This window comes from Sus scrofa, chromosome 5 (assembly GCF_000003025.6).
Source record: "Sus scrofa isolate TJ Tabasco breed Duroc chromosome 5, Sscrofa11.1, whole genome shotgun sequence".
NCBI lineage: Eukaryota > Metazoa > Chordata > Mammalia > Artiodactyla > Suidae > Sus > Sus scrofa.
Genome location: NC_010447.5, coordinates 58,869,923 through 58,883,810, shown reverse-complemented (window position 1 = coordinate 58,883,810; position 13,888 = coordinate 58,869,923). Strand labels below are relative to the sequence as shown.

The window sequence follows — 13,888 nt, the reverse complement described above, 5'->3', positions numbered from 1 at the left end:
TAATTACAACTGCAAAGATCTTTTTTTTTTTTTTTCCCAGATAAATAACATTCACAGGGTCCATGGATTAGGACGTGGGTGTATCTTTTGGGGACTACCCTTTGCCCTCCCTTAGAGCCCTGACAGTCTAGCAGAGATGGGAGGTAAGGAATCCTAGGTGGGAACTCATAGAAGGTCAGGAAGTAGGTGGTCATTTAAGAAGAGGGCAGAGTGAAGCCTGATGCTGACAATAGGACCAGGCTAAAGAGAGAAAGGGGAGAGCGGGATCCCCTCAGGAGCCCGGCAATCAACACCAGAACACACTGGGAGGGTGACCACTGCTAAGCACCACGAGGTGTCTCAAGGCAGCCAGTCAAGAATGGACTTGGGAATTAGCATTCAAGGGGGGTCAGCTGGGGGCCATAAGAGACTGGACTGTAACAGAGTGTATTCTCAAATAAACTTAGAGAAGTGATGAGAGCTGACCCCAGGGCTTTGTTCTGGATCCGTCTGGATGGAGACCTCCCTGATGGGAATGAGGGGGCTCAATACTGGGGGTGGTGGTCCATGGAGAGCGTCAGATTGGTTAAGCTAATTGGGAGACAAAGGGGCAGACATTCCCTCCCGCATCCATGCATGTCCTGCACCCCATTTACTCCCAGGGCTTGGGGAGTTTTTGTCTTGTCACTTCCTCCAGAACTGCTCTTGACCAGCTGTTACAAAAGGACCAGACGCCTGACAGCTCCAGGGGACCCCACCCAAGGAACGATTCCCTTATTTTGCTCAGTTACCTGGACGCCCAGCCCAGGCTCTCATTTTTAGCTCCCTGGCTAGTTGGTCATGCCTGCTGCGTCCATAGTGACCTATTCTTAGCTCAGTATTCCATGATCTGACCAAGGTGGTCTGGGCCAGGCCCAGGATGTAACAGCTCAGGCTTGAGGTCAGCTGTTTCCCACTGGTTTGGGGCCCAAAGTTAATAGGGCGAGGGAGCCCCATTTGTACAGTGGAAAGCATGGCCCATTTCCTCATCCATGCTCAAACGCCATCCAAGCATCACACAGCCTTGTAATTGTGGTGTCAATATGCTGATCAATGGGCTGGTTTTCTTCCAGAACGCACACTAACGCATTTGTTTGCATGCATATTTTAAAGTCATACACTGCTACCTGCTGAAAAGATCTGAGGCAGCTTCCAGACCCTCCAGACCATAAGCAACTTCTCAGAAACTCAGAATAATCATTATCTAGAAGAGCCACCGGATCCTCACTTAGTGTTTAGAAGGCTGTCCTGATTGCACCTTTAATGGTGCAGGCAAAGACGTCTGCCCTCATTACCTACATAAGCACCTTTTTGACATTTAAAGTTAATAAAGTTCTTGTGGTTCCTTGAGGAAAAGAACTGCAAAATATAATCCGGGGGGAATGTCGTACTGGTGGCAGGGACGTGTGGGGCAGGATGCAGCCAGATACCCTTGGGAGCCCAACGGCCAGAGGGCAGCCTCTAGTGACCTTGGCAGCCTGCTTCCCTGGAGGCCTCTTTCACCCCCTCACTCTATACCTGACTCCTCTCTCTCCTGCTGCCACCCCCTCCCACCCAACAGTGGCTTAAAGCTCACAGTCACAATAGGCCCAGGCTCATGTCAATTTGTGTGCCATTAGCCTGCCCAAGTCCAGGAAATGACAATTCTTCTCTGTTCAGAGTAATGCCTCTGAAGGACTTACTAAATAAAGGGCAAAGATTAAAATACTGCCTAATCATTTTGGATCAGTTAATCAGAGAGCCACTTTTTAATAGAGGAAAAGGATCTCACTTGCTAAACTTCAGGAAAGTAGACGGGCAGGTTAGGAAGAGAGAGAATTAACTGGAAAAGCACTGGTATCTGAACAGTGTGGCACACTGTCGAGGGGCTATTAGCCAGCCAGGAACATCAGAAGGGCAAATTACTTAACCTCTCCAAGCTTCAATTTCCTCATCTACAAATGAAGGTATTAAAAGCACCATTACATAAGATAATCTCTGCAATGTTTTTGGCATAATGCCTGGCTCCTGAGAGCTGAAAAAAATGTTCAGAGAGATATCGTTGAAGTTATACGAATAATAATGATAACTGTTATTATTATCATTATCAGTAGTAGTTGCAGAAGTAAGAAGAGCAGTCTTGGTAGGGGCGGTGTACTGTGTCTTAAGGAGGGTTAGGTTAAGTGGAACCAATACTGAAGGTCATTAAAGGAGATGGTAGGGGATTAAATGAGAAAGGGAAGGGGCAGGGGTGCCAGTAACCAGTCCTCAGCTATGGCATAACTCTGTGTGGGGTTAGCTCTAAGGGGGACATCCTGGCAAAGTGAGATTTCAAGCCAAACACACAGATGCTCAAATATTGGCTCTGTCACTTGATCATGTGTGACTTTAGGGAATCACTTCCCAGAATCTCAGTGCCCTTCTTTGGAAAATGGGAATAACCATACCTGTATGGGGATTACTCATATAACATAGATAACATAGTTAACGCACCCAGTGCCCAGAAAGTATGTCCCCTCCTCCGCCCGGCAAGGCTGGTTTCCCTCCGTACTGTGGTTGGGAGACTATGCAATGAGAAATCTGTCTGGAGAGCTGAGGATATGGGAATTAGCATCGTGGCCTCTTTGTTAGGAGAAGAAAGATGTCACTAGCTTCCTTACATCCTCCTCCCTTTGAGGGAGATGATGGGATGTACAGTAGGGCTGCAAAATGTTAGAACTGGCACCCATATTTAGTGATAGCATGTAGTGGGATCTTTCTGAATTCACTGATATAATGTGTTATGGCAAGATGGAAGCCATCCAGTAACAAGGAGCCCCAAGATAGGATTTCATGGAAATTTAACTCTGAACATTCTGATTCTGTATCCTAACAAATATGAGATTTGGGAACCATTTTCCTGCCATAAAGTGGAAGGTAATTTCTTAAAATATAGAAATTTAGTGACTACAAATATCTTCCCATCATCATTCCAAAATATTTATCATTTGGTCTGGGTTACACAGAAGATACGTCATCTGTGACAGTCAAAACAAGTCTAGAAATCCTTCTGCACTTTAAATGTTACCTTCCTGGATGAAAATTTAATCACACTGAAAAAAGTGTCTTCAAAATCACTTCATTTCTATTCTCAATGCTATTGCTTTGACGACTTTATTATTTTCTTTTTCTAAATTCGCAGAATCCACCTCCTCTCATACAAAATCATTCCCAAGACATAGTTCTCTTTAGGTGTTGTGAAGTAAAACTAATACAAAATTTGACATTTGAAATGCACTTTCTGAAAACTCTGATTTAGAGTACTGTTTCTGACACTGATATGCAGTTGCGTGTCATGGGTTCCTTCAATGTTTCCTGTAATTATGTAAATTATGTTGACATTTTCTGGTAGGATGCTTACAATTTACTATTTTGTCGTTTGTGGGGTTTTGAAATGTATCAGATAACCATTTTCAAATTAAACAGCTGTTAAAGGGTTCTTGCTCTCTGGCTGATGTCTTTGCCTATAATGCTTAGTCCACAGCTCTGCGCAAGAGACTCTTAGGGAAATATACCCACTCTCCCTCTCTTCTCATAGGCTTTTTATAAAAATGATAACCAAGGTATGGTCGCTGACCTTGTGGAGCTCATGGTCAAATAGAGAGAGATACAGTCAGATACAGGTCTGCAGATTACAACGAGGGAGCCAGGCGTTTTAATAAATGTGTGAATGCACGTCACAACAGAGGAGAGAATGGCTAACATCTCAGATGAGCCCAGATGAGAAGGCTTTACAAATAGTGTGACCTCTCGTCTGTGTCTTGCAGTTTCAGTAGGAGTTTGGTGAGTGAAGAAGTGAGGCAGAAGCAGAGGCACATTGTTGGCGAGGGTGCCTAGGACATAGGATGCAAGGGTCTACGCGTTGGCTAATGAGAATTGCAATGGGAAGCATTTGTAAAAGCTCTGCAAGCTACATCTGGAAAAAAATCACTTTCTTCTATCATCAAGGGAGCCACTGAAGTTCTTTAAGCAAAGATGGGATCCAACTTTTCTGAACATAACCAACATGGTGTGGAGAACAGACAGGGGCATGGCCTCTGTGGTTCAGGCAACCTAGAATGATATGTTCTTTCACAACCACCAGAGGGAAAATAATCTCCCTCCATCTCGATTACGCTTAGTTCAAGTAGAAAATCACTCAGTCGTTGCTGGGTGGCCACTGAGAGGATGAGAAAGATAAATACAGCGTCCTAAGCAATTTCTAGACACGTTGGAAGGAAACGACGAGATAAATGTGGCAGATCCATGGCCGACCAGCCCGGAGTCCCTGGTAGACCTGTGGACCACCAGCCCTGGACCATGTTATGGACCCTATGGCCATGTGGTCCCACCACACTCTGCATGGAGACACGATTCACCACACCTCTGCCACTTCCTGAGGTGAGGGCACAGTCCTCCACACCTCTGACAGGCCCACATAGGGGGACACTGTCTATCACACTTCTGCCACATCCCTGTCCTGGTAGGGGCATGGCCCACCTCGGCTATGCCGCATCCATGTATGGAGCCCTGAGGAAGGCGGCTGTTCTCAGCCCCTTGACAGCCCAGGCTACAGAAATGGACACAACAAGTAGTTGTAGAAGACGGGGGAAGGGAAATGTCTGATTCACAGTTTTCTGGGAGGACGGTAATGATTAAGGAGGTTGACAAAAGAATAATGAGAAATGTGTAAAACGAATGAAGTGACAAATGGATGAATATATATCTAAATACATGATAAATCATGAGTTAAAGAAAGTTTTTTTAAGAGCTTAAAAATAAGGGAGAAGGAAATACAAAGGGGGGAATACTTTAAAAAGTAAAGGAGAAAAATAAAGTAAAAGGGAAGACAAATCAGAGAAAGAGACAACATAAAGAGGTAAACATCATGAGTGATGCAATTCGTATGTGCCCGTGTGTGTGTGTGTGTCTGTGTATGTATATACATATATATACACTTTTTCATTCCCTTAAGAAGCTTGTTTATCTTCCTTATGCTTTTGAATGTTCTTGGCGGCTAGGGATGAGTGGATGAAGAAATCACAACCTGAGCCCCTCAAGAGGCTACTCCCTCCTTTCCACTCTTCTCAAGTGTTGAAGGTTTTATCTTGGGGAAAGCTGGCCCATGTGATAAATCATGAACAATAGGGACCCAGCTGGTCTAAACACCCATCTGCCTGAATCACATAGTTCCATCCTGGGGGAAGGGGTGGGAAATCACATTCTCTAAACCTTAAGGAGACCCAGAGTAAGACATGTGCTGTATGCGAAAGCCTCCAGAATGACTTTGAGGTGTCCACAAGCTTTACTGGACACTCCAGGAAGGCAGGCCTCTAGCACTGCTGTTGGACCTTGCCAGTTATCCCGAGTGCAGGTGACAGAGCGCCCACAGAAGCTGAGATGCTTCTGGCAGACTGAGAGAATCACGTGGATGGAGCATGGGTTGGGTATGTCCTCCTCCAGAAAACGTGGAAACCAGCAGACACCTCCCTTCCTTTCTGCACAGCACAGGCCAGCAGGGGGCGGGGTGGGGTACCTGCAGTCGGTATCGGGGCAACCCGTTCATTGGCACCACCCGAAGCTATCACTGAGTTAAGTAGCAGTTACTTTCCTTCAGGACACAATGAGCACAATCCTCCTTCTCAACACGAGGAACACACGCGTATGCAGAGGAACAAAGCAAGAGCCTGCAGGTGAACAGCACTGGGGGGAAAATGAAGGCCATAATGGGCCCATGCCTCCAGTGTGGGTGCGAGGGGCGGCCCTCTCATTACAACCCCAAAGGGCAGCCCTGTGCTGATCGGCCACCCAAGCGTCTCCAAACAAGAGGAACCATGTACTCAGAAAGCCGCTAGTATAACAAGCCCCTCATTTGCAGCCCAGGGCGTGCTCGAGACAACTTTTCACGAATGAGAAGGTGAACGTGGAAGATCATTATTTCGGTGGGGAAACGGATTTCTGCTCCCGAGTCCTAATTTAAGGAACCATAATAAAGAACAGTCAATTCTAAAGATTTAGAAAATTAACAGGTACATGAGAGCTCTGAGTATGGCTCAGAACGGGACTGAGGGACAGACGGGCAGTTTCAAATGCTACTCCTACCTTTTTGTCGCTCAGGCCGGAAACCTGGTCCACATATTCCTCTTGGATCATGAAGGCAGCTAAGTTGGCAGTGTAGCTGGCCAGGAAGATGACAGCAAAGAAGGCCCACACCGACACCATGATCTTGGACGTGGTCCCCTTTGGGTTCTGCACGGGGACGGAGTTGTTAAACACCAGACCCCACAGTAACCAAATAGCTTTGCCGATGGTGAAAGATGGGCCGCCAGGCTCTGAGGGGACAAACAGACAAGGATAGAAGGTTAAGACAGGGTCACTGGCTCTATTTAAGTCAACAAGTACATAGTGAATATTCTGATTCACTGAGTCCAGAGAGGGGCTTGAACCACTGTATCTTTCCAAATACTGGAGTTGCCCATGTGGCACGGTGGAAATGAATCTGACTAGTATCCAGTGAGGATCTGGGTTCGATCCCTGTCCTCGATCAGTGAGTTAAGGATCTGGTGAGCTGTGGTGTAGTCATAGACGCAGCTCAGATCTGACGTGGCTGTGGCTGTGGCTGTGGTGTAGGCCAGCAGCTGTAGCTCCAATTTGACCCCTAACCTGGGAACTTTGATGTATGCCATCCCTGTAGCCTAAAACAAACAAACAAACAAAACATATGGCTGTCTATCTTGGTTGCAGGTTAGAAAAACCACCCCACCCCACACCAATTTAAGAATCTCTGGGGATGGGGTGCCAGCTAAGTCCTGGCCCTTCCACAGACAGTTTTTTTCAGTAGAGAGCTTGTGTCTCTTCTCCTGGGACCCTTGAGAAGGCAGAAGAGGGTCCCTTAGGAGAAAAAAACAGAGGCCTGGGGCATGTGTGGGGGATCTTGCTCCAACCAATGATTATGGCTCAGCCAGGGCCCTGCAGGAGCTGGCTTCCTGCCCTGCTTCCAGACCTAAGGGCCTGGAAGACCATTAAGATCACATCAAAGCTGAATAACAAAGGCAACCATCCCACTATGTCACACTTGTATCCTCATCGGCACTGTTGGTAAATTTTATGTTTGTATCTAACAAGACAGCATTTCAACTTCACCAAAGGTCAGCAAGGACAGTGTGGGGTCTTTTTCTCCCATTAGTCTCAGACCTCCTCCCGTTTTATGTACATCGAATCTGGATGGCTTGGAACGCATGATCCTGATTCTTCTTCGGCATCTCGAGCTTGGCACTAAATCTTTCCAGGACCACCTTGACCTCACTGCAATGCCAACACCTCCCGTCTGGTTCCCTCCAATAGCACCTGCCTTCTGTATGAAGTCCTATCAGGAGGCCTGGAGAAGAGGCCACAGGTCCCTGGCTTGGCCGCATGTATCTGAGGACAGAAGGCAGGCTACCTTTGACTGTTCTCCACCCAACCTTTAAACAGGCCGTGCAGGGTTGCCGCCCATGAATTTATCGGGACCTCTCGGTTTTCTCTGCTTGGCGATCGTGAAATCCTGCCTGCTGTCTGGGTCCACGTACAGCCCCTTCGCCACAGGATCGAACATCTGCCTGCACAGTTTTACAGCACATTAGCGCAGGTCTTAACGATGTGAGCTGTGATCCTAAGAGCATCTGCTCGGCCACCTAAATCATCAGTGACTACATGTGTCACGCCTAATACCTAACTGTGCACACACATCTGTGCGTGTGGACCTTATTTCATGGAACAGATGCTGAACGAAAAAAGTTGTTTATAAATCAAAGTTTTGTACATTGTAAAATGCCCCGAAGAGACTTGATATTTAAAGTGGCCTCACGTTGAATTCTTTTGTTAAGTCAAACAGCCTTTGGTAAAGTGAGTAATTCCGAGCCCTCGCTCTGAATTTGGTGTCTGAATCTTTGCTTCTCTGATTTTCTTTGAGGGTCAGGGAGGATGCACGCTGACTTTAGTTCCTGACATTGTCCATGGATGTATGTGCTCTTTTAAAATTTTTTTTATGGACATATAGTTGATTTCCAATGTTGCGTTAGTTTCAGGTGTACAGCCAAGTGATTCAGTCATACATGTATGATTATCTAGTGTGTAGTCCAATGATTCTCAGATGTTTCACTTGTTCCTAATGCCCCTCAGGATGGGGAGCAGCTGCGGCTTCTGGAAGACCCTTTGGTACAGGTGGGAAACCCCTGACTATTCCATATTGTGGAGACACCCAAACTTGCACCCCAGAATGCACACCCCCAATCAGAAGGTAGGTGTGCACCTGGAAATACTTCAGTGCAGGGGTGGTTCGGAGGCTGGTCTGTGAATTCAGCAAAGGCTCCCAAGGAGCTTTTACAAAATGGGGTGCACCCCATTCCCAGAGATTCTTAAATTGGTGTGAAGTGGGTGGTTATCCTAACATGCAGACAAGGTGAAGAATCAGTATTTGGAAAGATACAGCTGTTCAAGCCCCTCTCTGGACTCAGTGAACCAGAATATTAGAAAATGAAATCTATGCACCTTTGTCTTGTAAGTACCCATAGGTAATTCTTAGGTGGAGTTGGGGTGAAGAATCTTTCCTCTTGGAGGCATGATTCCAGGATAAGCCTCACACTGTGGCTGGGAGAAGACTCAGAGAAGAAGTAGTATATCTCAGTCCCCCTCATAAATGTTCTGTGAAGTCTCACGGATGCCTCCAGCACACGGGTAGCCCTCATATCTCTGAACCTCACTAGCCAGGAAGTTGGACCGCCCTCCAGAGCAGCAGTGGGGGAGTATTGTTATCTGCTGGCTGTTTTATTTCAAATACCCATCTCCTCCATCTCCTCTACTCCCTGGCAGAGGGATGGGGGCCAGGGACATGAGCTTTGGAGATCTCGCACCTCAGAAGTAATCCTTTGCCTGTGGAGAACTTTTTCAGCCACAGCTACCCTGCACATACCTCCCTACCTCCTGGATTACTTATTTTTTCTTTTTCCTTTTTTTTTTTTTTTTAATGGCCTCACCTGAGGCATATGGAAGTTCTCAAGCTAGGGGTCGAATCAGATCTGCAGCTGAGACCTGTGCCATAGCCACCACAGCACCGGATCTGAGTCACATCTGTGACCTACGCTGCAGCTCACGGAAACACCGGGTCCTTAACCCACTGCGCAAGGCTAGGGATCGAACCCACATCCTGACGGATGCTGTCGGGTTCTTAACATGCTGAGCCACAGCAGGAACCCCATATTTTTCCTTCTTCTTGCTACATGTGTCTAATCTGCTTGTTAGTCCATCTGATCAGACAGACTGCTCGTAGCCTAAGGTTATCACAGCAGTTTTCTCTAACATATTTGTGTTACATGTACCTACTGCCAGCTTGGCTCTCACTTGCCTAGGGATGGAACTGGGCTCGGCATCAGGCTTGAGCCAGGGAGGGGGCTTACGGCTTCAACCTAACATCGTAATTGGGGTCTTTCTAACAAGTCGCCAGGATGGTGACAGAGAAGACTGAGGGTTCATGTTTGGAAATGGATAAGCCAGGGAGGAGGCAGAGAGCAGAGGAGGGGCACAGAGATTCAGAACTGAGAACCAGAGAAAGGGAGAACGGCAATGGCCTTACCTCTGCCATCGGCGAGGCACCTGTTATACCCCACAGGGCTAAAGTACTCGAAGACGAAGACGGCCACGGCCGAGACAATAAGCAGCATCACGAACATCATCACCCACACGTCAGCACTGAACGGCTCTGGAGAGGGAAAGACGCCAGCGCTCAGGGTTAAGACAGAGAACACACAGTTCCTGGCTCATTCGCATATGCCATTCCCTCGAGAGCCCGGAGTCGCTGGGGAAACAGACCCCAGGTGTGCGCATCCCTTCAGGGAGCCAGGCCTGGGCTGGGGACAGGTAAGAGGGTGTATCTCAGCTGCTCTATGCCCCTGGATGGGCAGGTCAAGGACTGTTTCCTTTCAAACACAGGACAAGGACACCCTCTTGCCTGTCCTTTTGGAGCCTGTAGAGGTAGTTTCTGCCGTGATTGGACCCCGAGCTGGATCTTTTGGTAAGCAGTGGAACTGGAATTAAGGATGAGACACGGAGTAAGTGAGTCACATTGGACTGGCTCTTGGTTTACGCTCCCATCTATGAGGCCACACACCTCACAGTGGGAGCTGGGAAAGCTTTCACCGATGCGTCTGAGCCTTGCGGTCAAGTTCATTCTCAACAATTATTTCAGGCTTGAATTGGTTCGGTAACAATTAGGTCCTATGAATAACTTCTCTGCCCCTCTGTCTCCCTCCTCTTAAACTTTTCAGCCGCGATTTACTTTTCCAGTCTGCTTTGATGTGGTATATTTTATCAGACATCACTAGTGTATGAGAATATAAGTCAATGTTTAAAAAAAAATTCACCCACATTGAATATCAGTAACCACAACACTGGGAACTTAGCGAATGGCAAGGGGGGGCGTGCTTTGGCTATGATTAACAGTACAACCATGATCTATTACCAGGTGACAGGGTTGATGTGATAAGACCAGGCAAGAGAGCAGGAATGTTTTACACGTGCTTTCTTTAATTTCTTTAATCATTTCATTTTTCTTTTTATGGCCACACGCAAGGCCTGTGGAAGTTTCTGAGCCAGGGGTCGAATCAGAGCTGCAGCTGTTGTCTGTACCACAACCACTGCAACACCGGATCCCGGCCACATCTGCAACCTACACCGCAGCTTGTGGCAATGCTAGATCCTAAACCCACTGAGTGAGGCCAGGGATTGAACCCTCATCTTCATGGAGACTATGTCAGGTTCTTAACCTGCTGAGCCACAAGGGGAATGCCAACTTCTTTAATCTTTTTTTTTTTTTTTTTTTTTTTTTTTTTTTTGCTGAATCTCCTTCAGTTGATCTAAATCTCTCTGGCTTAGTGGTGGTCCAGAAATTGAACACTGAATACCAGGAGCCATCTCTCTGGAGGCCTATAAAAAGGGACAATCACTATTCTGTCCCTCATAATACAAGGCTTCCTCAATTGTGTCTCAAAATAGTTCTGGCCTTTTTAGCTGTCACATCACATTGTAAACCCAGAACTAAGTGAATTAACACATTGTTTTCTCCATCTTCCAAATCATTAATAAAGATGAAATTTGAAAAGGGGGAAAATGGGCTAGAAATTAGAAAACATTTCCTTACTTTGAAAGCTACTTTACTTTTGAACTCCCAAGGGAATTACAAAAGCCTAGTCATTTAATTAATTTTAAAAGGAACTTGATAAGGCACACACCAACTGTGAAATGCAAAATCTTTCAGTGGCAGCCAGAGAAGCGATGGTGGAAGGTACTGTTCAAAGCCAAGGGGACCGATTCTTCTTGGCTCTAATTGATTGCAATCCCACCCTGATTTCGCTTCATCCAAGATAAGGGAATAAGTAAGTAAAAGCACTGTCTCTATGCTTTCTTTCCCCCGTTAAGCCCAGGGCAACGTTCCGCACACAAGATACAAAAAATATTTGTACTAGTCTTTATGATTTATTTTTTTGTTTTAATTGTGAATTTTATTATTATTTTTATTTATTTATTTTTTCCTTTTTTGGTCACACCCATGGCATATGGAAGTTCCTAGTCCAGGGATCCAATCCAAGCTATTGCAGCTGCAGCAACGCCGTATCCTTAACCCACTGCAATGGGCCAGGGATTGAACCAGCAATGCACAGAGGCAAGCCAGATCATTAACTCCCTGTGCCACAGTGGGACTTCCCCGTCTTTACAGTTTAGAAAGTGCATTCACCAAATAGTTTCTACAGTCCTTGCAATGGCCCTTTCATTATGGGTTATCATATCTATTGTACAGAGCAGTGAAATAAGACTCAGAGGTCACAGTCCTTTGCAAGTTCATACTCAGAAGGTGACCGGGCTTATAAACTAGGGTCCTCTGAGGGCAAAAATCTGTACTTTCCCATTGTATTAGATCACATCTTAGTCTCAGCCCACAGCACTGGTTCCTGATTTAGGAGTCGAGCTCCGAAATGTCCCCATGTGTACTAGACACAGGCTGTGCAGACAGCCACATCTGGGCTTTAATCCTGGCTCTGCCCCTGACTAGTTGAGAGACTGCTGGAAAATTGCATAACCTAAGGTTCGGTTTCCTAAGCCATAAACGGGATATAATAATAGTGTCAAAGAAATAATATAATCAAAGTTTGTACAATGATGCCTGGCATATAACATTGTAGGTATTCAATAAATATTGACTTCTCCTATCCCTGTAATTAACTAACTGTTCCTCCTCCAAACACACACACACACACACACACACACACACACCCTTGCCTGGCATTTCTATGTCCTCCTAGAGCTGTACTGATGTGTCATTGGCTCCTCCAGCTTAGAAGTTAAGGTTAGTGCTCAGCTTAGAATTACAATGTGGTTTTATTTGTATTTCTTAATGTTTCAATTAGCCTTGTAAAGGAAAAAAAAGCAAATAAACCCATCAAACTGCTCTGAGGATTAATGCATAGGCTGTTTGCTATCCAATAACACTCCACATAAAATTGGAAGGGCCAGAATTTGCTTAGAGTAAGAAATTTAGCTGAGAAATGTGAGTAATTAAAGAAAAATCCTATGGAACCTGTAATTCTACTTTGTAGTGCATTCAGTGAATGACAACCAACCCCCCCCCCGGCCCCCACCCCAAACTGGAGCTGGGAGAAGTGTTAGTCATTGTCTATTCCAACAGCCTCACGAAAAAAGCACTGATGTCCCTTAGCGAGATTGTGACTGGTCCAGGGCCTTTCAGCCTGTTTATGACTGAATCAGCTTCCTATCTCCTAGCCCCGTGGTCTCTTTTCAAGGTGACATTTTATTTTCCAAATCCTGGCCCTCACGGTCCCTGCAAAAAAATATGCGGTATGAGCTCACAAAAGACCTCATCTAATTGAAATCTTGGCCTTATCTCACCCAGTCTTATATCACAGGGAAGGCTTTTGACATAAGTGATGCTAGAGAGTGAGGTCCAGCATCATATACGGAAGGACCAGGCAGGTGGGAGGGAGAATCAGAGCAGCTTTATGTGGCAAAGCCTCTGAAAATTCATACGAAGCCAGAAAACCTTTTTTTGATAGGATTGAACTCTGTTCTTGAAGAGAATTTAAAATAAATAGGTATTTGAATGATATCCAGAATTAGCAATGATTAAAGCAGGAAGCAGCTTCAGACATCATCAGCAAGCTGATGTCTTCTGTGGATGAGGAAACTGAGCCCCAGGATGGGGCAAGTCTGTTCAAGGTTAAAAGACGAGTAAGTGGCAGAAGCGAGACTCAAGTAGGACCCTGGTGATTGGTCCTGCACTGCTTTCTTAGAGGGTATCACGCCTTCCTATTTTGTGGGGGTGTTTTTTCAGTTTTCATGTTGGAGAATGGTACCCAAATGAAATCCGTAGCTGAAGGAAGTTCCTGCACCTGTTCCTCATTCCATCTACCTGTCCCTGTTCTGTTTCCTTCACACCTTCAAGCCCATCACTCACCTAAGAAGGCAGAAGGTGAAACAGTCCCATTGCTGCGTGACACCATGACACTGATGCCAGTCTCTATGAAGGGCACGGAGAAGTCGACCACCTCTGAACGCTCCTCATTGATGGTGAGCGACCCCACTGCCATATAGGCCCTCTTCATGACCACCTGGGAAAGAAAGCACAAGGCTCCAGTTAGAGCATCTGGGGAGGCGAGGGGCTGCCACAGGGAAGACTGTAATGTTTTGCTTTGTGTAGTGGGAACATTTCATTTACAGTCATCCCTCGGTATCCGTGGTTACCCAAATCTGAAGATGCCTCCATCCCACAGTCAGTCCTCCTTATCTGTGGATTCTCCCAGCTGCAGATTGTAAATGTGGGATCTAC

General features: G+C 46.1%; 1 protein-coding gene across 7 annotated transcripts in view; it reads right to left on the bottom strand.

Moving 5' to 3' along the window:
* GRIN2B (glutamate ionotropic receptor NMDA type subunit 2B) overlaps positions 1-13,888 on the bottom strand; it is a 470,874-nt gene that overhangs the window by 64,925 nt on the left and 392,061 nt on the right. For all 7 annotated transcript variants that reach the window (XM_021092316.1, XM_021092318.1, XM_021092315.1 and 4 more), the window contains 3 exons: positions 13,517-13,670; positions 9,626-9,751; positions 6,118-6,347 (listed from right to left, as the gene is read on the bottom strand). In XM_021092316.1, coding sequence (XP_020947975.1) covers positions 6,118-6,347; positions 9,626-9,751; positions 13,517-13,670 — 510 coding nt within the window. The remainder of the gene's footprint in view (positions 1-6,117; positions 6,348-9,625; positions 9,752-13,516; positions 13,671-13,888) is intronic.